Below are 27,937 nucleotides of genomic sequence, written 5' to 3' on the forward strand. Positions count from 1 at the left end.
AATATAATAAAATTATAAAAAAAAATACCTACTAGTCAAATACCCTAATCTGGATAAAGGCCATAATTGGACACAATATCAATCTAGTCAAACACCGATGTAATAGTTAGGCTCCGAGTATTAAACAATAACCACCATATACCATCCCAATTGAATTAGCATAGTAACAACACAAATGTAATCCAAACAATGCCAGAAAAACAAAAAGGTTAAATTCCTCTGAGACCAAATTACTTCACTTAATAATTGTGAATTAAAGTAGAAAAAAGACATGGTCGCACATCTACTTATTGTATTTTGATCTAATTGCTTCAAAAACAGGTCGTTAGTATACATTTTGATCAAATGGTACAAGCCCACTCGCCACGTCAAGGCCACAGTGGGTCCCTAATGTCCCTAGCATAAAATGGCATAGCACTGGGCGGCGACCACCACCGCAACACCAGTGCCCACAAGGGGAACGACCCACTGGCAGAGCGGCCCCAATGCCACTCAAACCAGTCCCAGGGCCGCACCTCCCCACAGACACAGTGCCACGGCAGAAATGGACGCTGCACAGCACCACACCAGTGTGAACAGAGTGTAAAAGCTTTTTTTTCCACTTGTGTCTGCACTCTGCCCCACCCCCTCAGCTCAACCCTATATACGTAGCAGGTAGTTACACAGGGCCCTTCCATTTCTGGCAGTCTCCCAGTCTGACTGGGAGCACATGGTAAGTGAGCTTTTACACCCTGTTCACACTGGTGTGGTGCTGTGAGGCGTCCATTGCTGCCATGGCGCCGTGTCTGTGGGGAGGTGAGACCCTGGGACTGGTCTGAGTGGCATTGGGGCTGCTCTGCCAGTGGGTCGTTCCCCCTGTGGGCACTGGTGTTGCGGGGGTGGTGGCCGCCGCCCAGTGCTATGCCATTTTATGCTAGGGACGTTAGGGACCCACTCTAATTAGGTGGCCTTGACGTGGCGAGTGACTTGTACCTTTTGATCAAAATGTATACTAACAACCTGTTAGTTTTTTAATTTATGCTGAGAAGCAATCAGATCTAAATACAAAATGTAGACGTGCGACCATGTCTGTTTTTCCTACTTGAATTCACGTAATAATTGTATAACTTAAATCTTATCAATACATCAGTGTGGTTACGCACTGCTTCTATATTATACTTATATAGAGATATTGGTTCACATAAGAAGATTCAGCAATCTGTAGAGTCCATTGAAAACCTGATCTGAACAAAGCTAACTACATATCTGCAAATGTAGGTCACTTATCGGCCTGAGACCAGTCAACTATCAAGTGATTCCATCCACAGGTTAGATTGAGAAGACTCCTACAACTTACACTTTACCAAATATCATTGGGCCCTGTGGAACTTTGATGGGGAGAACATGTCAAAGAGACAGAATCCCAAATTGTCACCACCAGTTCCTTTCAGAGATAGTTTCAACTACTGATTACCCCTCTCTGTCTTGGAGATACTATTATAAAACCGGACCTATCAAATACGGCCCCTTGTATAAAACTTTCAACTCATAGGGATACAGGATATCCCCCGGGGACAGTACCTACCAATCTCCTTTGGATGGCTCTTTTGATCAATAAATCATCCAAAGTTCCGAAGTTAAATGGGTATTCCGGGGAACTAAACTCATAGCCCATACTTTTCCTCTCATCAACATATTTAATTGTCTAAATATAATTCATTAGCTATATAGAGCAGTTGTCACTTACATGCATGAAGTGAGGGAATGACATCATCCAGCCATCCATGCTTTCTCTGTCCAAATCCCTCTCTGAAAGTAGCCCCCCACCCTCCTGAGACACAGATCATGTGGTTTCTGCCTTGCACTTATGACTCATGTTCTCTTTAGTGCTGAGAACTGGGAGGTGAGTGCAGCCTCAGCCAATCAGACACTGAACCTCTCTCTGCAGCTCAGAGCAGGGTGGGAGCTGCTCTCAGAGAGTGAGCTGAACTGCAAATCAGAGCTGCAAAGAAGAAGCCAGGAAATGTAGACAAGGGGAGGGAAGGATGGCAAAGAATATCAAGCAGCTAGAGAAGACAACAGGGGCCAAAGAAGCCATAAGATTGGAGCTAATGTCTGACCTTCTGAGACCTGAGGAATTAAATAAAACATAGCAATATTATGTACAATTTCTACAAAAACAATTACTTGCAACTTGTTATCTGTATCTCCGTTTTGTGAAGCAAGATGTTTATGAAGAACAGGTTATTGTGCTACAGTTAGGTCATGCCATCCACTAAAAAATATATATTAAAAATCTTAAGAAGATGTTATTTCCTGACAGCTTGTATGCTGCCCGGGGACTAAATATTTTAATAAAAGAATTGTTTATGGTTGGCCCAGCTAGTTCATTCCTCCAATCTGCATATTTGGTGGAGCTTTTCAAGCCACTGTGCTTTAGGGGGAGGTGTCTTTTGGAGCCAGTGTAAGGGTATCAGGGTCAAAAATATGGAATGCTTCAGCGATTTGCAACTGAGAAGTAGCACACATTGTAGACGTTCTATGAGGCGTTGCTGTTCTTCTAGGCATGCCTGTCTTATTACTCTTCCCATCATAGCTAAAGAACTCATGGATCCTTTTGAGTCCATATTAGGCATTAAATGTTTTCTTTTGTTTACTTGCCGCTTTACCACCCTTACCCCCGACGTCAGCAGTGGATCCTGCTTTGCTCCAGATTTCATCTATTTCAGACCATTCCTGAAATATTTCACTGATTAAGAATTTGTTTTTCTTTTTGGGCTGCGGAAGTGTAAGAAAAAGCAGCATTAGATTTACAAGTGAGGACACAGATACAATCCATGTGAGACCCGGAAAAAGTACACACCTCTACGGGGATTTCTTCTGCAGCAGACAACTTGGCTTCCAGCTCTGGCAGCTTCTCTTTGTACAAAACATCTATAATTTCTAAGGAGGAAAAGGAAAGATCGGGTGAAACAACCTAAGAGAGCATTTTCCCCTTAAATAAAAAAAATTTCAGGTGGAGGAGGGGCATGGCCGGACAACCTCAGGAGCAGCTTACTGGAATATACTACAACTCATCAGAACATGCTTCTACTCTCGTACAGGTGGACATGTGTCCTCTTACTCTGCAAAAGCATGGTGACCTACCATGACTCCAAGTCTCTGTCACAGTAGGTAAGTGTAAGGCCGGTGGCTTGTCTTTGCTGGCATGGTAGATATAGTCACTGGTTTGCCACAACTGCCGGGACCGAAGATCACAACAGTCTATGCAGTTCTCTCTATAGATGTACTGACCACGGCATCTAATGGATTGCCAATGCGATTGGGGAGTTCCATGGCAACCTGAGGGCAGATTGCAGCCTCCAAATCTGCCATGTATAGAAGCTTGTGAGGTTTCACAGGCGAACTGTCAGTGCAGTACTGACAGCTAAAAAAAATTAATGCAGTGCACTTAATGATGAAACTGATGTAAAAATGTTACCTTTCTTCTATGGGTCAATTTAAAACGATATCTATATTCGCATGCTTGTCTGTTACTGTACTACTTTATAAAAAAAAAAAAAAAGTGCATTTTTTGTTTGTAAATGAGTATGCTTAAAAATTGCAATATTCTGACCCTTATTTCTCATTTTTCTGTATGGGCGGCTGTATGGCGGTTAATTTTTAAGTGCCGTGATCTGTAGGAGCTTTTTTTTCTTTCCTATTTGCCCCCCCCCCCACACACACACACACCTGGGAACTATTTATAGCAACCCTTCGATAGCTATTACTGTTCAATGCTATGCAATTGCATAACATTGATCAGTACAATCAGCGGTCTGCCTGTATAGCATGCCTGCAGGCAGACTGTACATAAAGGTCCCATTGAGAGGGGCACGATCTAGGTGTGGAGTATGACCCCCCTCTTCACTCATCAGACATCTGCAATCGCGGGACTGTGTGTCCGCCATTATCGGTGAAGTCCCTGCTGCTGATAGACTCACCCTCTATGTGCTTGTTTCACAGACTGTTAACACTCCAGGGCGTAAAGGCACATCTGGTGTGATAAGTCAAAGGCAGCCAGGACGTACATTTAGACCGTGTCCTCTATGGGTTAAAAGCAGCCACACTCACTCCACTTTTGCCTGAGCATTAGATTCCTATCTTGCTACCCAAGTCTCTGCCTGATCTGACGTACCATATTGCCTCTCCAGTGTATGAATTGGACTGTTGACTATGAAGCTGCGCTGCCTGTCTACACTAGTATGCTGCCAGCCTAAGACCTTTGCCTGTCTCTGAACCTGTCTCCACCTTAGCTCTCGGGGCTTTACACCGGTGTCTGCTTTTGGGTCAGCCGCCTCCCACAGCAGGATCACTTTCAGAGGTAGTAACCTGGTAGCCACCTGCAGCAATGTTCAGATTCCTATATGGAGGGTAAAACCAGGTGGGTACTTCAATAGCACCAATAAGGTTGCTGGTAAATGAACCAGACCCAACTAGAACAAGTTTAACCATACACAAATACATTCTTTAAAGGGGTTCTCCGGTGCTTAGACATCTTATCCCCTATCCAAAGGATAGGGTATAAGATGCCTGATCGCAGGAGTCCCGCCGTTGGGGACCCCCGTGATATTGCACGCGGCACCCCGTTTGTAATCAGTCCCCAGAACTTGTTCGCTCCGGGTCTGATTACTGTCGATCACGGGGCCGGCAGCTTGTGATGTCACGCCTCTGGCCCTGTGTGACCTCACGCTCCGCCCCTCAATGTAAGTCTATGGGAGGGGGCGTGACAGCTATCACGTCCCCTCCCGTAGGCTTACATTGAGGGGCGGAGCGTGACATCACACCGGGGCGGAGTGACGTCACACGCCGTCGGCCCTCTGTAATGGGGACTGATTACAAACGGGGTGCCGCGCGCAAGATCCCGGGGGTCCCCAGCGGCGGGACTCCCGCGATCAGGCAACTTATCCCTGATCCTTTGGATAGGGGATAAGATGTCTAAGCACCGGAGTACCCCTTTAAGGAGTAGTCGTGAAACAGGTTAATCCTTAACAATCCACCTCCAATTATAACCCTTTTTTTTTTTTAAAGGGGAACTCCAGTGGAAACAAGTGTAAAACAAATATTTTCAAATCAACTGGAGCCAGAGAGTTAAAAAGATTTGTAAATTCTATTACAAAAATCTTAAACCTCCTAGTACTTATCAGCTGCTGTATACTACAGAGAAAATTGTGCAGTTCTTTCCAGCCTGACTTTAATGCTCTCTGCTGGCACCTCTGCCCATGTCAGGAACTGTCCAGATTAGAAGCATATCCCCATAGAAAACCTCGCCTGCTCTGGACAGTTCCTAACATGGACAGAGGTGTCAGCAGAGAGCACTGTGGTCAGACTGGAAAATGAACTTAAAAAATGTCTCTGTAGTATACAGCAGCTGATAAGTACTAAAAGGGTTAAGATTTTTAAAAAGAAGTAATTTACAAATCTGTTTAACTTTCTGGCACAAGTTGATTTGAAAATAATTTTATCCACTGGAGTACCCCTTTAATATGTATTTTTTTCACCTTTTCCCAATCCAAAGAGAGGAGGGAGATCGGAGCGGACCTGCCAAGCTGCTGCACTCGCTCTTCCCTGCAAGATTGACAGGGCAGAAAGCGAGCGCTGTGCTGAGATCAGGTCCCCTGCATTTCCAGGATGGCAGGAGACCAGAACCCCAGCGCAAGGAGAAAGCGAATGCGTCGGGACCTGAAAGGGAGACACCTAGTGGCCAAAAGTTGTTTTAAAATCTATCTACAGCATATTAAAAATTACTTTTAATGATGTTGTCCATTAAAGACTAAAAGGTTGTGCCTATAACTTACCATATAAACGCTTTGTTTTAAAGTCTTTGATCTTTTGTTTAAGCCTCAAAAATATTTTTTGGGCAATGTCACGCGGAAAGTTTCTGAAAAATCAAACAGTTCATGTGATTAGGTGAATACAATATTGATCAGTAGGTTCTCAAATTTATTTTCAGAAAAATGTGATTAACCTCTTCAGGACGCCGGGCGTATGCATACGGCCTGCATCCCGAGTCCTTAAGGACGTGGGGCGTATGCATACGCCCGTGGGAATTCCGGTCCCCGCCGCTAGCCGGTTGGGGACCGGACTAGGATGCCTGCTGAAACTATTCAGCAGGTATCCCGGCACATCGCCCAGGGGGTCCTGAGACCCCCCCCCCCCCCATGTCGGCGATCGCAGAAAATCGCATGTCAATTCAGACATGAGATTTTCTGCTATTCTGGGCTGATCGGGTCTCTGGTGACCCGATCACCCGGAAAATAGGGATGATCGTAGCTGTCAGTGACAGCCCCGATCATCCTGAGGGCTAGGAGCGAGGTCGCAGTGCTGTGATCTCCTCCTATCCCCTGCCATTAGTCAGAACTGATTCTGACCAATGGCAGCGCAGGACAGTGGGTTGCCATGGCAACCCCTGCTTTGCCCACCTCTGGATGTCGTGGGGAACGTGGTGGAGAAGATGGAGGCCAGTACCTGGAGAAGATGCGTGGGGACCCCCGATCGTCGCTGGAGACTGGCTCAGGTAGGGAAACGACAGTGGGGGGAAATGAAAGTGAAAGTAAAGTGATCTTTACTGTGGCAACCACTAGGAAGGCCAAATTGCAACTCCCAGCATGCCCAGACAGCGAAAGGCTGTCTGGGCATGCTGGGAGTTGTAGTTTTGCAACATCTGGAGGGTCACAGTTTGGAGACCACTGTTACAGTGGTGCCCAAACGGTAGCCCTCCAGATGTTGCCAAACTACAACTCTCAGCATGCCTAGACTGCCCAGGAATGCTGGGAGTTGTAGTTCTGTAACATCTGTCCCTTCAGATTTAGCAATTTTCATGACATTTTTGAAAATTGCTGCTCTACTTTGAAGCCCTCTGATTTTTTCAAAAAGCAAAAATATGTCCATTTTATGATGCCAACATAAAGTGGACATATTGTATTTGTGAATAAAAATAAAATGTATTTGGAATATCCATTTTCCTTACAATTAGAGAGCTTCAAAGTTAGAAAAATGTAAAATTTTCATGAAATTTGGGGATCTTTCACGAAAAAAGGATGCAAGTAATGCCGAAAATTTACCACCAAAATAAAGTAGAATATGTCACGAAAAAACAATCAGAATATTCAGTAAAAGCGTTTGAGTTATTAATTTGTAAAGCGACGGTGGTCAGAATTGCGAAAAAGTGCTCAGTCCTTAAGGGGTTAATACTGCCAGGCTGCTCTTCCCTTTACAGCTTATCGGAAGCCGTTAAGCAGTTCCTCAGTTACCCTAAATTACATTTAAAGAGAATCTAAACCCGCACTAAACCCAATATACTGGGGAGCTGTACATCTGTAAAATAAAGGATTACTCACTGAAATATTTTGGTTAGGTGTTGCGTTCTTCTTGTGAATACTTTAATTCCTAATGCGCCCCAGTGCGCACTGGAGGCGGGGAGTGGGCTGAGTTTACATGTCTCCTACACCTTCTCCCACCACCTTCATTATTATGCCAATTAATGCCACAGGGCAAGCGATCTGCTCTCTGTGCACTCACCTGTTGCCTTCATTAGCATAATAATGAAGGAGGCGGGGCCGACTAAGGATTATGTAGAAGACATGTGAACTTGGCCTCAACATACGATGGTAATCCCTTCCAAATGGACCATCGTTTGTTGAAACCATCGCATGTTGAAGGATCCGTGCAATGTAAAGTAAAGGACAGTGGTCTACAACCTGCGGACCTCCAGATGTTGCAAAACTACAACACCCAGCATGTCCGGGTATGCTGGGTGTTGTAGTTTTGCAACATCTGGAGGTCCGCAGGTTGTAGACCACTGTTAGAGGAAGTTGTACTCACCTGTCACCGCTCCGAACAGTCACCGCTGCCCTGGATGCCGCCATCCATCGCTGTCGCTGTGTCCCTGAGGTGTCCCCGACGCTCCAGCAAGGCCTCTGCTTCCCCGGTATCGGCGCTCTCAGTCGCCGCCATCACATCGCTACACACACCGCTCCTATTGGATGACGGGACGGCGTGCACAGTCACGTGATGACGACGATGGAGAGCGCCGATGATGCAGGGGATCCCGAAGAGGACGCGCAGGAGCCCCGAGGAAAGGTAAGTGATCGTCAGCGGACCACACGGGGCACCGTAAATGGCTATCCGGTGGCAGCTGAAGCAGTCTGCGCTGCAGGATAGCCGTTTATGCGATGGACCCGACATACAAAAGCATCGTATGTTGGTGCTGCCTTCACCATGTGATGGCCTCTGAGAGTGATTCGAGGGGTCACTGTATACGTCAGATTCTCTTTAAAGGGGTAATGCCATCTTAATTTATGCCCATAGGATAGGGGCCAAAACCGAATAGTGGGCGCTCAAGCTGGGATCTCCACTAATGCCATAAAAGATAAATTGTCCCTGGAATAAAAAGCCCACAAACAATCCATTTATTCTCTATGGAGCTGTTGCTTGGCAACACTCAGTGGCCCCATAAAGTATCAATAGATCACAGGCTGCTCACGTGCACTGTGCGTCATTCATTTGTCCCTGTTCTCAGGAGTGGTGGGGGTGAGACTATGGCATAACAACGCGAGATGGGAATACCCCTTCAGTGAAGAAGCCCCTTTGGGGTCGGGGATGGTAGAGTCTGACACACAGATTCTCTCTGGTGTTCTCTGAATGGCGCACCCCCTTTGGGCATTGCTGACTACTTCCACGTCCCCCAGGCACTGACCCAGAGCCCCTAGGACCCCCACACCATAGAAGATCTTTACCGGCAGCCAATAGTAATCTACCATTTGCCTCTATAGACTCATTGGTCTAAAGGTTATTATGGGCAACATAAACCATGACTAATGCTAAACCATAGAACACAATGACCATTACCCAATGTCGTCACACAGCTTATCCCATTTTAGGTCTCGGGAGTCCCTCACTTTGGATTCATACATCCTGTGAATTAGACACAAGTAGATTATAAGACATTTCTATATTAATACGTGGTTAATGGTAGACAAACAATAATACAGTCACCAGGGATTCCTGGAGAGAGGTTCATAAACAGCACTGGACAGATTATGGCTACTATGGAGCCCACGGGAAAGAAGGCTCCATCCAAGATTTACTTTAAGAACCTGTGCAAGGCTGCAACGCCTCACGAAACGTCACCTGCACCACAACAGGAGCACGCATTATAGTATAACATTGTGCTGTGCAATATGAGGGTGCTATATAAATACAGATTCATAGCAGTATTATTAGTAGTAGTTATATTATTGTACACAGGGGACAGTATTATAGTAGTTATATTCTTGTATATAGGAGGCAGTATTATAGTAGTTATATTCTTGTATATAGGAGCAGTATTATAGTAGTTATAGTCTTGTATATAGGAGGCAGTATTATAGTAGTTATATTCTTGCATATAGGAGGCAGTATTATAGTTATATTCTTGTATATAGGAGCAGTATTATAGTAGTTATATTCTTGTATATAGGAGGCAGTATTATAGTAGTTATATTCTTGTATATAGGAGCAGTGTTATAGTAGTTATATTCTTGTCCATAGGGAGCAGTATTATAGTAGTTATATTCTTGTATATAGGAGGCAGTATTATAGTAGTTATATCAAAGTGAGAAAAAGGTTGCTTCTGCACTCACCCTTCTAGCGCTGTGTCACTGAGTTAGTCCATGTACGGCCGGCCGCTGACCGGGAGATGATACGGAGAGATCGCTACAGCCGGAGCTGAGCGGTGACAGCTACGAGCTCGTTTCGCGGTTAAAACCGCTTCTTCGGGCCTCACCTCGTGTCTGTCTAAGCGCATCCTTTATCTGGGCGCTCCTATGACGTCATCCTCGGTAGGAGGAGACTAGTGTACCTGTTCAGGTACGTGATTGACATTCACAAAAAATGTTATCAAAGTGGATAAAAACGAAGAAGTTGCAATAAGAATAAAAAATGTGTAAGGGGGGAGTGAGATAAATTCAAACAAAAGGGGAAGTCTTTATGTACACGTGGATTGCAGAATTAGTTCATGTCAGTGTACGGGGCGTCATACACTGGAGCTCACAGAAATACTGTAAGCTCGTTGCGATCATTAAGCCCCAAAATGCCCATGGCATCGGTCTTAATGATCCAATGTGCCTCTCGCTGTCGGAGGACTTTCTCTCTGGCTGTGCCCCCGGTGGCTATTTTTTCTAAGCCGCAGAAAAGCCGCAGAAGCCGCAGATGCTCGAGCATATGAAGGCTCACCACAACAGTGATGAAAAAACACTGATTTTCTGCGGCTTAGAAAAAATAGCCACCGCTCAGCTCCGGCTGTAGCGATCTCTCCGTATCATCTCCCGGTCAGCGGCCGGCCGTACATGGACTAACTCAGTGACACAGCGCTAGAAGGGTGAGTGCAGAAGCAACCTTTTTCTCACTTTGATATTTTGGACATTGTTCCCTCCTGCTTTCTTGCACCACCCCGCCCCATACCTCCGATTTCCCCTGTTACAGTGCATACACTCCCAGATATTGTGGGTGAACGCGGTGCGGTCCTATCTCTCTATCTCCCCTCCACATTATAGTAGTTATATTCTTGTATATAAGAGCAGTATTATAGTAGTTATATTCTTGTATATAGGAGCAGTATTATAGTAGTTATATTCTTGTATATAGGAGCAGTATTATAGTAGTTATATTCTTGTATATAGGAGCAGTATTATAGTAGTTATATTCTTGTATATAGGAGCAGTATTATAGTAGTTATATTCATGTATATAGGAGGCAGTATTATAGTAGTTATATTCTTGTATATAGGGGGCAGTATTATAGTAGTTATATTCTTGTATATAGGAGCAGTATTATAGTAGTTATATTCATGTATATAGGAGGCAGTATTATAGTAGTTATATTCTTGTATATAGGAGCAGTATTATAGTAGTTATATTCTTGTATATAGGAGGCAGTATTATAGTAGTTATATTCTTGTATTTAGGAGGCAGTATTATAGTAGTTATATTCTTGTATATAGGAGCAGTATTATAGTAGTTATATTCTTGTATATAAGAGCAGTATTATAGTAGTTATATTCTTGTATATAAGGGGCAGTATTATAGTAGTTATATTCTTGTATATAAGGGGCAGTATTATAGTAGTTATATTCTTGTATATAAGAGCAGTATTATAGTAGTTATATTCTTGTATATAGGAGGCAGTATTATAGTAGTTATAATCTTGTATATAGGAGCAGTATTATAGTAGTTATATTCTTGTATATAGGAACAGTATTATAGTAGTTATGTTCTTGTATATAGGAGGCAGTATTATAGTAGTTATATTCTTGTATATAGGAGCAGTATTATAGTAGTTATATTCTTGTATATAAGGGGCAGTATTATAGTAGTTATATTCTTGTATATAAGGGGCAGTATTATAGTAGTTATATTCTTGTATATAAGAGCAGTATTATAGTAGTTATATTCTTGTATATAGGAGGCAGTATTATAGTAGTTATATTCTTGTATATAGGAGGCAGTATTATAGTAGTTATATTCTTGTATAAAGGAGGCAGTATTATAGTAGTTATATTCTTGTATAGAGGAGCAGTATTATAGTAGTTATATTCTTGTATATAGGAGCAGTATTATAGTAGATATATTCTTGTATATAGGAGCAGTATTATAGTAATTATATTCTTGTATAGAGGAGCAGTATTATAGTAGTTATATTCTTGTATATAGGAGCAGTATTATAGAAGTTCTATTCTTGTATATAGGAGGCAGTAATATATATGTTATATTTTTTAGTACATGGGGGCAATATTTTAGTCGTTTTAATTCTGTACAAAGGGGGATTATAAAAAGGTAAATTCTTTACATAAGGGGAATAATCATAGTATTTATATTCTCCTACATAAGGATACAGCACATACTGATAAACTTCCTAAAGATCACTTATGATTTATATAATTATCTGTACATGTTCTTTATAGGATGTTGACTCCTAGATATATTATCCTCACACACACACTTAGGGGAGATTTAACAAAACCTGTCCAGAGAAAAAGTTGCTGGGTTGCCCATTGCAACCAATCAGATTGCTTCTTTCATTTTCAGATGCCTTTTCAAAAATGAAAGAAGTGATTTACAAACGGCAATACTATCTGGTAACAGTATTTAACTATCTAGCAAAAGGGTTTTTCCACCGGTGTTCCCCTTTAACAGGGTTATCCAGGGAAAAACTTTTTTTTATATGTCAACTGGCTCCAGAAAGTTAAACAGATTTGTAAATTACTTCTATTAAAAAATCTTAATCCTTTCAGTACTTATGAGCTTCTGAAGTTAAGGTTGTTCTTTTCTGTCTAAGTGCTCTCTGATGACACGTGTCTCGGGAACCGCCCAGTTTAGAAGCAAATCCCCATAGCAAACCTCTTCTAAACTGGGCGGTTCCCGAGACACGTGTCATCAGAGAGCACTTAGACAGAAAAGAACAACCTTAACTACCTTAATAGAAGTAATTTACAAATCTGTTTAACGTTCTGGAGCCAGTTGATATATAAAAAAAAGTTTTTTCCTGGATAACCCCTTTAACTCCTGCATTAAATGCTTTGATTACACATGATCTGATCGTATTCAAATATTTTTGTAGAATATCCTGAGTAAAATTCCACTAGACCAGGGAGAAGACATTTCATTGGGTAATATAACGTACCATTTGATCATTTTTATATTGTTTTGTATTCCCAGGGTTCCTTTAAAAGGATGAATCCCATTGTTCATCCGCAGCATGACGATATCAAACCTAAAAAGACATAACAGCCTCGATTTAATAAGTGTTGGGTTTTTATTGGGGTGGATTTTTTTTTTACTACTGGGGACCCACAGGTCAAGGAGAGACACAGATGCCTGAAAGGGCAAGGAGACACATGGTCCCTTTCACATGCAGTCATGGCAAAAAAAATTAGATTTTCACACAGTTTGCTGCTTCAGTGTTGTTAGAGCTTCTAGTCAGGTGTTTCTATAATTACTAAATACACTGAACACTGAATAAAGAACGATACCTAACCATCCTTCAAGAGCAACTTCTCCAACCATACAGTATAATGTGATGACAGAAAATGCTTTATCCAGCATGATAGAGACCACGTCACAAGATGTACCCTGTACCAGCTTGATTGACAGTCAGCTAGAAGCCAAGCCCTGTTTCCAAATCTCACACCTGCTCACAAATTTGCATGCAAAGCGCAAAAAGAGACTTGGAAACAAGGCTTAGCAACCAGCTGACTGTAAAACAAGCAGGGACCAGGATGGAAAAAGGGAGCTAGGAGGCGTTCCAGCCCTTAGCACTTCAGGGGCTCAGGAACGCTTCTCTGAGTCTGTGCGTCTCCTTCTCCTAACAGTTATTTAACAATGTCAGCAGTTTGGAACTCGAATGGCCACTGGCAGATTCTTTGATTGTTAATTCTTGTATATAGGGGGCAGTATTATAGTAGTTATATTCTTGTATATAGGAGGCTGTATTATAGTAGTTATATTCTTGTATATAGGGAGCAGTATTATAGTAGATATATTCTTCTATATAGGAGCAGTATTATAGTAGTTATATTCCTGTACATAGGAGCAGTATTATAGTAGTTATATTCTTGTATATAGGAGCAGTATTATAGTAGTTATATTCTTGTATATAGGAGGCTGTATTATAGTAGTTATATTCTTGTATATAGGGGCTGTATTATAGTAGTTATATTCTTGTATATAGGAGGCAGTATTGTAGTAGATATATTCTTGTATATAGGAGGCAGTATTATAGTAGTTATATTCTTGTATATAGGAGCAGTATTATAGTAGTTATATTCTTGTATATAGGAGCAGTATTATAGTAGTTATATTCCTGTACATAGGAGCAGTATTATAGTAGTTATATTCTTGTATATAGGAGCAGTATTATAGTAGTTATATTCTTGTATATAGGAGGCAGTATTGTAGTAGATATATTCTTGCATATAGGAGGCAGTATTATAGTAGTTATATTCTTGTATATAGGAGCAGTATTATAGTAGTTATATTCTTGTATATAGGAGGCTGTATTATAGTAGTTATATTCTTGTATATAGGGGCTGTATTATAGTAGTTATATTCTTGTATATAGGGAGCAGTATTATAGTAGATATATTCTTGTATATATTAGCAGTATTATAGTAGTTATATTCCTGTATATAGGAGCAGTATTATAGTAGTTATATTCTTGTATATAGGAGCAGTATTATAGTAGTTATATTCTTGTATATAGGAGCAGTATTATAGTAGTTATATTCTTGTACATAGGAGGCAGTACAGTATATAGCAGTTATATTCTTGTATATAGGAACAGTATTATAGTAGTTATATTCTTGTATATAGGAACAGTATTATAGTAGTTATATTCTTGTATATAGGAGCAGTATTATAGTAGTTATATTCTTGTATATAGGAGCAGTATTATAATAAATATATAGGAGCAGTATTATAGTACTTATATTCTTGTATATAGGGGGCAGTATTATAGTAGTTATATTCTTGTATATAGGAGGCTGTATTATAGTAGTTATATTCTTGTATATAGGGAGCAGTATTATAGTAGATATATTCTTCTATATAGGAGCAGTATTATAGTAGTTATATTCCTGTACATAGGAGCAGTATTATAGTAGTTATATTCTTGTATATAGGAGGCTGTATTATAGTAGTTATATTCTTGTATATAGGGGCTGTATTATAGTAGTTATATTCTTGTATATAGGGAGCAGTATTATAGTAGATATATTCTTGTATATATTAGCAGTATTATAGTAGTTATATTCCTGTATATAGGAGCAGTATTATAGTAGTTATATTCCTGTATATAGGAGCAGTATTATAGTAGTTATATTCTTGTATATAGGAGCAGTATTATAGTAGTTATATTCTTGTACATAGGAGGCAGTACAGTATATAGCAGTTATATTCTTGTATATAGGAACAGTATTATAGTAGTTATATTCTTGTATATAGGAACAGTATTATAGTAGTTATATTCTTGTATATAGGAGCAGTATTATAGTAGTTATATTCTTGTATATAGGAGCAGTATTATAATAGATATATAGGAGCAGTATTATAGTACTTATATTCTTGTATATAGGAGGCAGTATTATAGTAGTTATATTCTTGTATATAGGAGCAGTATTATAGCAGTTATATTGTTGTATATAGGAGGCAGTATTATAGCAGTTATATTCTTGTATATAGGAGCAGTATTATAGTAGTTATATTCTTGTATATAGGAGCAGTATTATAGTAGTTATATTCTTGTATATAGGAGCAGTATTATAGTAGTTATATTCTTGTATATAGGAGCAGTCTTATAGTAGTTATATTCTTGTATATAGGAGCAGTATTATAGTAGTTATATTCTTGTATATAGGAGCAGTATTATAGTAGTTATATTCTTGTATATAAGAGCAGTATTATAGTAGTTATATTCTTGTATATAGGAGCAGTATTATAGTAGGTATATTCTTGTATATAGGAGCAGTATTATATTAGGTATATTCTTGTATATATTAGCAGTATTATAGTAGTTATATTCTTGTATATAGGAGGCAGTATTATAGTAGGTATATTCTTGTATATATTAGCAGTATTATAGTAGGTATATTCTTGTATATAGGAGCAGTATTATAGTAGGTATATTCTTGTATATAGGAGCAGTATTATAGTAGGTATATTCTTGTATATAGGAGCAGTATAATAGTAGTTATTCTTGTATATAGGAACAGTATTATAGTAGGTAAATTCTTGTATATATTAGCAGTATTATAGTAGATATATTCTTGTATATAGGAGGCAGTATTATAGTAGATATATTCTTGTATATAGGAGCAGTATTATAGTAGTTATATTCTTGTATATAGGAGCAGTATTATAGTAGTTATATTCTTGTATATAGGAGCAGTATTATAGTAATTATATTCCTGTATATAGGAGGCAGTATTATAGTAGTTATATTCTTGTATATAGGAGCAGTATTATAGTAGTTATATTCTTGTATATAGGAGCAGTATTATAGTAGTTATATTTTGAACATAAACTTTATTATTAAGCAAGGAGAAAATGAAGGTGGGCAAATATAAAACCTAGGTAGAGAATAAGTCTGTTCTAAAGCTTAAATGACACTAACGAGAAATATATATAATTACCATTTACGCTGACAAAACTTATGGTGTCGTGTCTCCACCTTTTCCTCTATCCGGACCCATTTTATACCGGTGTACAGATTTTTTTTGGGTACAGTCACTAACTCTTCATCGTTACTTTTCTCCCTTCGAAGACAATCCAGAACAAATTCTTTCACAGCTGCGATCAGACGATTTGTTTCTTCTTTGCTCCAAGCTCCACGATTTACATCTGGGCAATGAAATAAAGGATTTATCTATTGCACTTCATTAGGAGAATAAGAGGATTTTTGTACTTGCTGTAAAATCTTTTTCTCATAGCCTTCATTGGGGCACACCGGAACCAAGGGTAAATGCACTGCCTCTAGGAAGCGGACCCTAAGGAAAAAGTCAGCTCCTCCCTGGCCGTATATATATACTCACTGGCACTGAGCTAATCATTTGTGAAACAAAGCAGTAGGAGAAGCCAAAAAACAAGAAGGATGTCCCAAAAAAATTTGAAGAAACCCCACCAACAGGTAACAAAAATCTTGACAAGGCAACCGTAAACTGGTGGAAGAATTTGTGTTTCCCGATAAAGACTCTTTTCTCAGTCACTTCATTGGGGGCTACAGAAACCTTGGGACATCCCAAATCAGTCACTGGGGTGGGAATAAAAACATAGCTAAAAATTATCTAACGGAAGGCTGAGCCACTGCAAGTCCTTGTGGCTGAGAAATTCTGCCGATGCATAAGGCATGCACCCTGCAGAAGCAAGGAAAGGTGTGCAGAGGGCCAGGTAGCAGCCTTGCACACCTGAAGGGCTGAAGCACTGTTATGAACTTCCCTGGAAGCCCCCACGGACTGAGTGGAGTGGGCCGTGACCCGAAATGGAGCGATCGGCCTTCGACATGGCTAACTGGATCCATTGGAAAATGTTCGACTTGGGGACATTTCTGCCATCCATCCGGAACAACAAAGAGACAATCGGAGTGACGGAAGGAAGAGGTGAGGGACAAGTAAGAGCAAATAGCGCACACCACATCCAAGCGGTGGAGAGGACGTTCTGGGGATGAAAAGGAAAAAAAGCAAAAAAGTCGCACATATTTAGACTGCGACTTTCTGTGCAACAAATTTAGACAGGAAAAAACTGTCTAAATCCTTTGATAAATCTCCCCCAATGTCTTGTTTGAGATGAGATGAAAGGGAGACATGACCTTCGAAAGAAAGGATGAGACAGGATGAAGACCCACTTTGTTCTGATGAAGAATGAGGAAATGAGAGCGGCAGGAGAGAGCCGCCAGCTCAAAGACTTAGGAATGGAAGTGATCGCGACCAGAAATGCTACCTTCCAGGAGAGGAGTCATCACGCCCCCTACCGTAGGCTTGCATTAAGGGGCGGAGCGTGACGTCACACGGGGGCGCAGGCGTGACGTCACATGCCGCCCGACCTGTGGTCGCCGGTAATCAGTCCCGGAGCGAACACACTCCGGGGACTGATTACAAACGGGGTGCCGCGTGCAAGATCCCGGGGGTCCCCAGCGGTGGGATCCTCTCGATCAGGCATCTTATCCCCTATCCTTTGGATAGGGGATAAGATGTTTAAGCACCGGAGAACCCCTTTAATGAAAATATCATCCAGGTATGGAAGAACAGACACTCAGAGTGGAGAATAGCCTTTGCCGCCGCCAGGACCTTCGTGAATACCATGAATTGGAAATGAGGCTGATACCCTTGTCACCCAAAACCTGTGAGGAAAATAAAAAAGGAGGAAAGAACCTAATTAAAGGAACCTCACTAATAAAATACTAAAATAAAAGACCATGGGGAACATTCATAAAAGTGTTTACCCGTTTTTTCTTTCTTATATTTGTCGCAAAAAAGTCGCAGTTGCGACTACACATTTTTCTTTGCGACAATCCTTCAGAGCAAAAAGCAAAATAATGATTTCAGCTTTTGTAAGCAACTTTCACAAATCAGCTTACGGTAGTTAGAGAATTATAAAATGCGAATGTCTCAAAAAAGTCGCAATAAAGTAAAAGTTTGCTTACATTTATGCCAGGAAAATCCTTGCTTACTAAAATACCTCCCCTACTTTTGCTTACCTGTGGCAGATTACAAGATTTAGCTTACGCGCGACAAATTTATTAAGGCAGTGCAACATAATAATAAATTTGTCGCACATAAGCAAAACGGCAGTTGAAAAAAAATAAAATAAAAACAAGAGGACTAAAGCAAGGTTTAATAAATGTCCCCCCATGTCTAGAGAGTTCCAGATCTGTGTCTGCCTCCTACTGACACTATGCTAAAACTGATCAGGTCAGTGCCCGTGAGCAGGTATATCCTGACAGGGAGGAGACAACTTTTTTACTTCGTGTCAGCCTCCTAGTGGCAAGAGCGTATACACATGGTTCCCACAACAAAGCAACCAAGAAAATTTATATTCCAGCAACACTACACCTCCTTATTGCATCCTGAGACATCTGCATAGATACACTGAACAAGTAGGAAAAAGTAACAAGATGTCAGATCACGCACACAAAGGGTTAACAATAGGGATCGACGGATTATCGGTTTGGCCAATATTATCGGCAGATATTCACGATTTTGGACGTTATCGGTATCGGCTATTACCTTGCCGATAATCCGATAATGCCCCGCCCCGCACCACCCCCCCACCCCGGCCAGAGACCGCCGCCGCCCCATTGCCTGCCCCATCCCCGGTTTTATAATTACCTGTTCCCGGGGTCCGAACTACTTCTGGCTCCTGCGGCGTCCTGCGTTATGCTGTGTGCTGCGCAATGACGAGTGATGTCCTCAACGTGACGTCACCGTCAGTGCGTGCAGTGACAGCTCAGGACACCGCCGGAGCCAGAAGTAGCGCGGACCCCGGGAACAGGTAATTAAAAAATTGGGGATGGTGGAGGCAATGGGGCAGCGGCGATGGTTGGACTAAGGACCAGAAGGGGCAGAGAAGTGGGCGGCGGCGGTCTCTGGCCAGAGGATAGGCGGGGGCAGCGGTGGTGGTCAGACTCAGGAAGACCCCAGGACAGGCATGGGGAGAGAAGCGGGCGGCAGTCTCTGGCCCAGCAAAAGCCGATGCAGTTCATTGATTTAAAGCGCCCCCGCTTTAAATCATTGATCTGCAGCGGGGCCGGGAGGGTTTGCTGAAATAGCCGATAACTTATACCAATATTCCGGTATAAGTTATCGGCTATCGGCCTTAAAGTCCACAGATTGTCGGTATCGGCCCTAAAAAAAAAAAAAAATCGATATCGCTCGATCCCTAGTTAACAGACAAGCAGAAAATGTTGTTGATCATCTATAGAGTGTGCAGCAAGCGATTGAATTAATATTAAATTGAGTATATAACAGTTCTCACCGTGTCGGAGCAGATTAGACCTTATTTCACATGAGAGATAACTGCGGTCCAGTAAAGACCCAATTGTCCTCCAATTTTTCCCATGTAACTCGAGGTACTTCTTCAGCTGCCTGACCTCATCCTCTGAGTACCTAATATATGAACAGACGGGGAACGTCAAAACAATAATTAAAAAATGATAGAGATATATATATATCTCTCTAAGTATAAACCGCTTACCGTCCTTTTGTTGTAAAATTCTCAAATAATACCCAGCCTCGAAAACGGACCTGTTTTGTGGTGCGATGTAATCCTTCAGCTGCAGAAAAAAGAAATACTAATTATATAGCAGAATTATAGTAGTTATATTCTTGTATATAGGAGCAGTATTATAGTAGTTATATTCTTGTATATAGGTGCAGTATTATAGTAGTTATATTCTTGTATATAGGAGCAGTATTATAGTAGTTATATTCTTGTATATAGGAGCAGTATTATAGTAGTTATATTCTTGTATATAGGAGCAGTATTATAGTAGTTATATTCTTGTATATATGAGCAGTATTATAATAGTTATATTCTTGTATATAGGAGCAGTATTATAGTAGTTATATTCTTGTATATAGGAGCAGTATTATAGTAGTTATATTCTTGTATATACTGGGTAGTATTATAGTAGTTATATTCTTGTATATAGGAGGCAGTATTATAGTAGTTATATTCTTGTATATAGGAGCAGTATTATAGTAGTTATATTCTTGTATATAGGAGGCAGTAAAATAGTAGTTATATTCTTGTATATAGGAGCAGTATTATAGTAGTTATATTCTTGTATATAGGAGCAGTATTATAGTAGTTATATTCTTGCATATAGGAGCAGTATTATAGTAATTATATTCTTGTACATAGGGGCGGTATTAATTAACAGCTCTGTTAAAGGGGTATTCCAGGAAAAAACTTTTTTTTATATATCAACTGGTTCCAGAAAGTTAAACAGATTTGTAAATTACTTCTATTAAAAAATCTTAATCCTTTAAGTACTTATGAGCTTCAGAAGTTAAGGTTGTTCTTTTCTGTGTAAGTAATCTGTGATGACACGTGTCTCGGGAAACGCCCAGTTTAGAAGCAAATTCCCATAGCAAACCTCTTCTAAACTGGGCGGTTCCCGAGACACGTGTCATCAGAGATTAGACAGAAAAGAACAACCTTAACTTCAGAAGCTCATAAGTACTGAAAGGATTAAGATTTTTTAATAGAAGTAATTTACAAATCTGTTTAACTTTCTGGAGCCAGTTGATATATAAAAAAAAAAAGTTTTTTCCTGGATAACCCCTTTAATTTTTTCACTTCTTGAATCACTTTACCGATTCTATGAGTAAATTGAAATGTTTTTTTTATTTTCCTGATTGTATTTTTCTGCTCAGGAAACTTGTAGGGGTGGAAAAGCATCTCTGCCGATTCAATTCCAAACTCCGACATAAACTTCTGTACGTTCTTCTTGATCTGTTCATCTTCTTCAATGGTAAATGTGCCCGAATGAAAAACAATTCCTGTAAAAAGCACAAGAGGGGATACAGAGAATGTTCTGTCAGTAATATACATGGTATTAGAGGTTATGGATGATTATCTATTTCAAGGGGTATTCCACTTATCTTTTACCATAGTCCACAGGCTCAGCACCTGCACCTTATAATGCAGAGGCATCATTAAGACCAATATAATCAACTAATAAACACTCTTCTTATTGTTATTATAGAAGTGTATTTATACGAATACATTATTAATAGGATAGGATCCCAAGCTGATTTGTAAGGATATGACTCTTTAGACCCCAACTGATCCCGATAACGGGATAACATTGTCGCTGGAATGAATGGCGAGCTCCATGCATGCGCTGTCCACAAGAAATGCATTCTCCATGGGGCTGATAAACATTGCCAAGATCAGCTCTCGACAATGTTTGGTAGCCCCATGGAGAATGAATATAGCACTGGCCGTGCACACCATTCATTCCAGGGGCAATTTTTTCCTTGTTCTCGGGATCATTAGGACTCTTATGACAAATAATTAAAGGGTTTGTCCAGCAAAAGAAACAACCTGTGTATGGTGTCAAAAAGTATAATAAAAGAAACTTACTAATGTTATTAGCCACACTGCACAGATCTCTGTATGAGCTCTATGGCTTGAAGCAGTCACACTCTATGAAAGCAGAGCGCTTATCCCTGCTCCCCCTCCCCTCCTGTCTGCTCAAGATAGGACCATTTATGTAAAGAAGGGAAACAATTAAAACTTTACTGCTCATTAGATTTAAGGCAACAGGAAGCCTCTCTCAGATAAGACAGGAGTGAGCAAGTTCAGAGGGAAACTACTGTTACTGAGTTAAGCCTCCTTCTGCCTTAAAATCTAACAAGCAGTAATATGAACTCCCTACTAACACATCAATGGTCTGGTCATAAGCAGACAGAAGGGGACAGGGGTAAAAGATAGGGAACATCGAGTCTGACGTGATGTCACAGCTACTAGGGAGAGCAGAGCCGATATGTAGAGATATGTGCACTATGGCTAATCACATTAAATTATTAAAGGAGAACATCAGAATATAAAAGTTGTCCCCCATACTGCCGGCAGTAAAAAAATAAAGATGTACATACCTTCCTATGCTCCCCCGGGGCCTCCAGTAACAGTCTCCGGTCTCCGCCGCGATCCTCTTCCTGGTTGCCGGTGGTCGCGAGTAATACTGTGCTCAGCCATTCACCGTGAAGTCCTGACTCGGCCGGCTATAGGCTGAGCGGCAGTGTGAGAACGCTTCAAGACACAAAATTCTTCACTACACCGGCACCTGCTGCCGGGGCCGAAAACGTCACACTGCCGCTCAGCCTGACTCGCCAATCACCGGCAACCAGGAAGAGGATCGTGGCGGAGACCGGAGCAGGTTACTGGAGGAAGGTATGTACATCTTTATTTTTTTTACTGCCGGCAGTATAGGGGACAATTTTTATATTCTGGAGTTCTCCTTTAAGTTGCTTTATTATACTTTTTGACACCATACATAGGTTGTTTATTTCACTTGACAACCTCTATGACCCTTTAAGGACATGCTCCGTAAATGTAGGGCACTGCAGCAGCCGGGGCCTCACCGGTAACGGCAGACATCAGCAATCACGCTGATGTCCGCCATTAACCTTATAATGTAATGTCTCTGGAGGTTATATCAGTACTGGAGTGTTATAAGAGGAGCGGCTGATATCACATATGATGTAATATATAGAGGTTATATCACTACTGGAGCGTTATAAGAGGAGCGGCTGATATCAGTCACATATGATGTAATATATAGAGATTATATCAGTACTGGAGCGTTATAAGAGGAGCGGCTGATATCACATATGATGTAATATATAGAGATTATATCAGTACTGGAGCGTTATAAGAGGAGCGGCTGATATCACATATGATGTAATATATAGAGGTTATATCAGTACTGGAGCGTTATAAGAGGAGCGGATGATATCACATATGATGTAATATATAGAGGTTATATCAGTACTGGAGCGTTATAAGAGGAGCGGCTGATATCATCACATATGATGTAATATATAGAGATTATATCAGTACTGGAGCGTTATAAGAGGAGCGGCTGATATCATCACACATGATGTAATATATAGAGGTTATATCAGTACTGGAGCGTTATAAGAGGAGCGGCTGATATCAGTCACATATGATGTAATATATAGAGGTTATATCAGTACTGGAGCGTTATAAGAGGAGCGGATGATATCATCACATATGATGTAATATATAGAGGTTATATCAGTACTGGAGCGTTATAAGAGGAGCGGCTGATATCATCACATATGATGTAATATATAGAGATTATATCAGTACTGGAGCGTTATAAGAGGAGCGGCTGATATCACATATGATGTAATATATAGAGATTATATCAGTACTGGAGCGTTATAAGAGGAGCGGCTGATATCATCACATATGATGTAATATATAGAGGTTATATCAGTACTGGAGCGTTATAAGAGGAGCGGCTGATATCATCACATATGATGTAATATATAGAGATTATATCAGTACTGGAGCGTTATAAGAGGAGCGGCTGATATAATCTCTATATATTACATCATATGTGATGATATCAGTACTGGAGCGTTATAAGAGGAGCGGATGATATCACGTGATGTAAATAATGTGCAGAACTTATGAAGCAGATCGTACATTCCTCTTTGTGTCCCTTTTGAGTTCCAGTAACCGCTTGGTTCTGGTGATTTCTGGTTGGTCTGGTGTGATCCTTGCGCCTCCATGTAGGTGTGATATTGTGATATTTTAGCTCTCACCTGGGTGTGCAAATATACAAAAAACAAGGATCTCACCCACCTTTTTGTTTGGCAATTTTGACTCTCTCCAGCTCCTGATGAACTAATTCGCTCACTGCTTTAGTACTTAGACTCTTCAGCTGGGGAAAATATTCTTCAAGAAGCGCTAAGTCTTGTTCTCGAATGAAAGGCATCTTATATTGTCTTTTTACAACAACCTTTTCTGTGTTTTTTCCTAAAGTCGCCGACCTGTGAAAATTTAAAAAAATTACATAATTCTAGTAAGTAAAGCGCACAAATGACGACTTCCTCCTCTTGCTCTCACAAAGGTTAGTGCTCAGTGGGCATTGTGTAAGGAGAGAAACCGTATGGGGGAGGAGAGATTTATTGTTCCCTGTGCCAGCACAGTGGCAAAATTGCAAAAATCTTTGCAATTTTTTTTTTTTTTTAAGTTCAGTGGGAGTTCGTGCAACATTTTGTTGTACAATTAGCCACCTTGCGCAGGGGATGATAAATCCCCTCTATAGATTAGTATATTATTATAGAAAATGCTTCTTATAAAGTCACTCACCCATTGTCACCTTCACTCTGAGCCTCCTCACACTTGTCTTGTGTCGCCGGGTTCTGGTCAGTGTCTGTAGACGCACAGGTCTGAGGTCGGCTCTGTCCACTGGTTGGGGTTTGTTCTCTGTTTCTCATATTTCCATCACTTTCCACCACCCGGCTCTGCAATGACTGACCCCCCTCTGGCTGAGTCTCTTGTGCTGAGATATCAGATGTCTCCTCACTCCTGTCCAAGTGTTTCTTGTTTTTCACCTTCTTCTTCACATGCACTTCAGTCTGATCTACAGTCTCTACTACTTGTTCTGTGGTCTCAGTAAAACCATGTTGTCTATGGCTTTCATCTCTACCGCCCTTCAGCTCTGGGTTCTTGTTTGTTCGTTTGGCGTCGTGATTTAACAATTCCTCCACTGAACTATCTTCTAGAACTTTCTTAGATTTCTTCTTTTTCGTCTGACTTGGCCTATCTTCTGTATAATTAGGTTCACTATATGAAGGTTCATCTTCATGGAGGCCAATGGAGTACACATCCTCTACTGCGATGTCCTTGGCCTCCTGGTGAGGTTGATGTTTTCTTTTCTTCTTCTTGATTTTTTTTACCTGGTCCAAACATTCATCCACTTGTTCTGGAGCATCAGAACCATCAGGAGTCTTTCTGTAGGAGGGAAATTTCTCAGTAAATCCATAATCTTTGAGCTCTCCACTAATCTTTAGCTTTTTCTTCTTCTTGGCTTGTTGGGTCTCAGAAATCAACAATTCCTCTGCTAAACTATTTTCTATAAGACGATCTTTCTTATCCTTAAGACTTTGCTTGTCTGTTATATCAGCAGGTTCCCTATACAAGGCTTCTTCTGGTAATCCTTCATCTCCATGGAGTCTCTTTGTGTCTTTGGCTTTATGGGATTTTTTGATCTTTTGATTTTTCTCCTGATAGACAATAGTGGGGGCCCCATCATCTGCTGCGATGTCATCTGTCTCTTGGTGAGGTTCTTCCTTTCTTTTCTTTTTCTTCTTGACATATGTTTCTGACTGATCCACTTGTTCTAAGGTCTCTTTACCATCTGAAGACTTCCTTTGGGTGAAAAGTTCCTCAGTGAAACCATATTCCTGGTGATCTCCACCATCTTTCCCCTTTGTTTTCTTTTTTGCATGTTGGGTGTCAACAGACGATTCCTCAACCAATTTTTTGTCTAAACATTGTTCTCCGTGATCTTTCATTGGTTTCTTTATCTTCCTCTCTGACCTACCTTCTGGATCAGTTACTTTGCTATATGTTGTTTCTTCAATGCACTGTTCATCTCCATGGAGTCTCTTTGAGTCTTTGGTTTTTTGAGATTTTTTTATCTTTTCATTTTCCTCCAGATAAAAGACAACAGAGGAGGAGGCATCATTTGCTGCAATGTCATCTGCCTCCAGATGAGACTCTTCCTTTCTCTTCTTGACAGACCTTTCTGACTGGTCATCCCCTTCTTCAGTGAAACCATCACTCTGGAGATCTCCACCATCTTTCCGCTTTTTCCTCTTCTTCTTTGTATGGTGGGTTTGGACAGCTGACAAATCCTTCATTAAACTATTGTCTAGTAGACGTTCCCTGCTATCTTTCTTTGTTTTCTTCCTTTTCTTTTCCTTTGATTCACCTTCTTGATCAGTATTTTCCCTACATGGAGTTTCTTCAGTGAAAAGTTCATCTCTGTGGAGTCTCTCAGAGTTTTTGGCTTTATGAGGTTTTTTGATTTTTTCATTACACTCCTGATGAAGGACAATAGAAGAGGAGGAGGGATCATCCTGATGAGATTCATCTTTTCTTTTTTTCTTCTTCTTTTTGTAAGTTTCTCGATCTGGCGCTTTTTCAATGTAGCCATCTGCTAGAAAGAAAATGAGCATCAATTCTGTGGCAAAACGGATTAAAGCTACAGAGGAAGAACTGCAGCGCATCTTCCTATTAAATATATAAGCATTATATCAGGGGGAGACCTGGGTGACAACTCAGAAGCAACATGGGTCCTCAGCCCAAGTCCTATGCCTCATGCAGTTGAGCAGTCTGAGAGGACTTCATTAGTGCCAATAACCTTTATGGACTAGTTTTCACAACCGAACAAAGAGTGTATTCTATACATCCTCACCCCACAACACTATCAGATTTCACCCTATGGGGTGCTATGTGGATCTGCTATCTTTTTCATTCTTGGGGTGGATTTGATACTCACCTGACTTTCTATTAGGAATTATGGGGTCACCTTCCACCTCCTGGTTCTCACTGTTCACCTTACGCTTCTTTCTCTTTGGCATCCCTTCTCCACTGCCCATGTACATGATGTTGAGATTTATCATCTTCCTTTTCTTCTTTATTATTGTATCCTCGGTATCACCCTGGCTGGAAGTGTCCAGATTGGAGGCCCCATCCCAGTGTTTACTTTTGCCCCGGGATTCCTGACATTCTGCACTGTTCTGGAAAAAAAGAAATGAGAAATACAATGTGGCACCTCTGTACCACAGACATGAAAAATAAGACCTTGAGTAGCCGTCTATTCACCAGAAGCTTCTAAGAGTGAGTGGAACCTCATACTTATAAACTTCTCCTTGCCTTGGCCATGATGCTGGAGGGAAACAATGGCCACCATGAAGCAATCTTACAATTATCACCTCTGTTGTATATGTGGATAGGTTACAGTTTTGCAACATCTGGCTGTTGGGGCATGCTGGGAGTTATAGTTCAGTAATAGCTGGAGACACCCCAGTTGGGAAACACGGGGGAGATTTATCAAAGTCGTCTATTTTCGCATCAATATAGACCAAACTACAGAGCGTTAGGCCGGTGTATTGTGCGCTTAATTTATCAAAACTCGCACGGCTCTTTATAAATTCTGCGCATGGACTTTGGGATCTATGGTTTAGACTGTATTTAAACCTGCTTCAGCATGGTCTGACATTTTAAAGTACTTTCAGCCAATGCGACTTTTCGTTGAAAAATTCAGCACCAATGCATTTTTCTGTCTGAAAAATAGACAAAAATGCAACATGTTCTAAAAATCCTCTAAAGCAAAAGTCACATATTTAGACTGCGACTTTCCGTGCGACAAATTTAGACAGGAAAACTGTCTAAATCCTTTGATAAATCTCCCCCCTTGTCCCTAAACCATGAGGACAGCAGGATTGGACAATGCTCTGCAAGCTCCAGATTGACACATTGTAACAAACAATCAGGACAGGAGATTTGCCTCTGCCCATGTGTTCATCTCACAGAGAATAGTTTAGAGTGCATGCTGGGAGTTGTAGTTCTACCACAGCTGCAGGGTCACATGTTGGAGAACTCTACCCCTACAGATTAGTAAATCCACCTACTGCAAATGAATATAGACCTAGTTTCCAGGCCAAAGACGAAGCGATTTACCAGATCATCATACTTCCTGCCGAGCACGTGTGTTTACATCCGGGCAGGCGGAAGTGACGTCGCTCAGGTCACAGTTACCTCGGAGACGGAGAAGCTCCGCTATACAGGCAGCGAACAGTGCGTGATCACGTGTCCCTGTCCTCACGTGACCGCTCCCT

The 27,937-nt window shown here is 40.9% G+C and overlaps 1 protein-coding gene and 1 long non-coding RNA gene across 9 annotated transcripts in view; one reads left to right on the top strand and one right to left on the bottom strand.

Moving 5' to 3' along the window:
* Positions 1-27,937, top strand: part of LOC130290579 (uncharacterized) — a 102,458-nt gene that overhangs the window by 49,682 nt on the left and 24,839 nt on the right. For 3 of the 5 annotated variants that reach the window (XR_008847637.1, XR_008847636.1, XR_008847635.1), the window contains one exon: positions 2,767-3,153. This is a non-coding gene — a long non-coding RNA (uncharacterized LOC130290579). Of the gene's footprint in view, positions 1-2,766; positions 3,154-5,536; positions 5,811-20,923; positions 21,022-27,937 lie in introns of those variants that run through there. The other 2 variants (XR_008847638.1, XR_008847634.1) reach the window with 2 other exon arrangements.
* LOC130290576 (transcription termination factor 1-like) lies at positions 983-27,899 on the bottom strand. Of its 4 annotated transcripts, none has more exons than XM_056538403.1 (13): positions 27,780-27,899; positions 26,596-26,836; positions 24,399-26,253; positions 23,889-24,076; positions 20,864-21,049; positions 19,740-19,818; positions 19,521-19,651; positions 16,184-16,391; positions 12,679-12,768; positions 8,869-8,934; positions 5,817-5,899; positions 2,843-2,922; positions 983-2,757 (listed from the first exon to the last, which is right to left on the bottom strand). In XM_056538403.1, the coding sequence occupies exons 2-13, from the start codon at positions 26,717-26,719 to the stop codon at positions 2,608-2,610; spliced, it is 3,240 nt and encodes a 1,079-aa protein (XP_056394378.1). In that variant the 5' UTR covers positions 26,720-26,836; positions 27,780-27,899; the 3' UTR covers positions 983-2,607. The 4 variants fall into 4 exon arrangements, with proteins under 4 accessions (XP_056394378.1, XP_056394380.1, XP_056394377.1 ...); XM_056538405.1 differs by having other exon boundaries at positions 24,399-26,250; positions 27,731-27,841; XM_056538402.1 differs by having other exon boundaries at positions 27,731-27,841.

The sequence above is a fragment of the Hyla sarda genome, chromosome 9 (genome assembly GCF_029499605.1).
Source record: "Hyla sarda isolate aHylSar1 chromosome 9, aHylSar1.hap1, whole genome shotgun sequence".
NCBI lineage: Eukaryota > Metazoa > Chordata > Amphibia > Anura > Hylidae > Hyla > Hyla sarda.

What these genes read in the sequence shown, in the direction of transcription:
- LOC130290576 (XM_056538403.1), bottom strand. Translation starts at nt 26,719, where the DNA reads ATGATAAATCTCAACATCATGTACATGGGCAGTGGAGAAGGGATGCCA. An exon ending in TCAATTTACTCATAGAATCG is followed by an intron (nt 19,819 to 20,863) that starts GTAAAGTGATTC and finishes TTTTTTCTGCAG; the next exon opens with CTGAAGGATTACATCGCACC. An exon ending in CAGAAGAAATCCCCGTAGAG is followed by an intron (nt 2,758 to 2,842) that starts GTGTGTACTTTT and finishes ACACTTCCGCAG; the next exon opens with CCCAAAAAGAAAAACAAATT.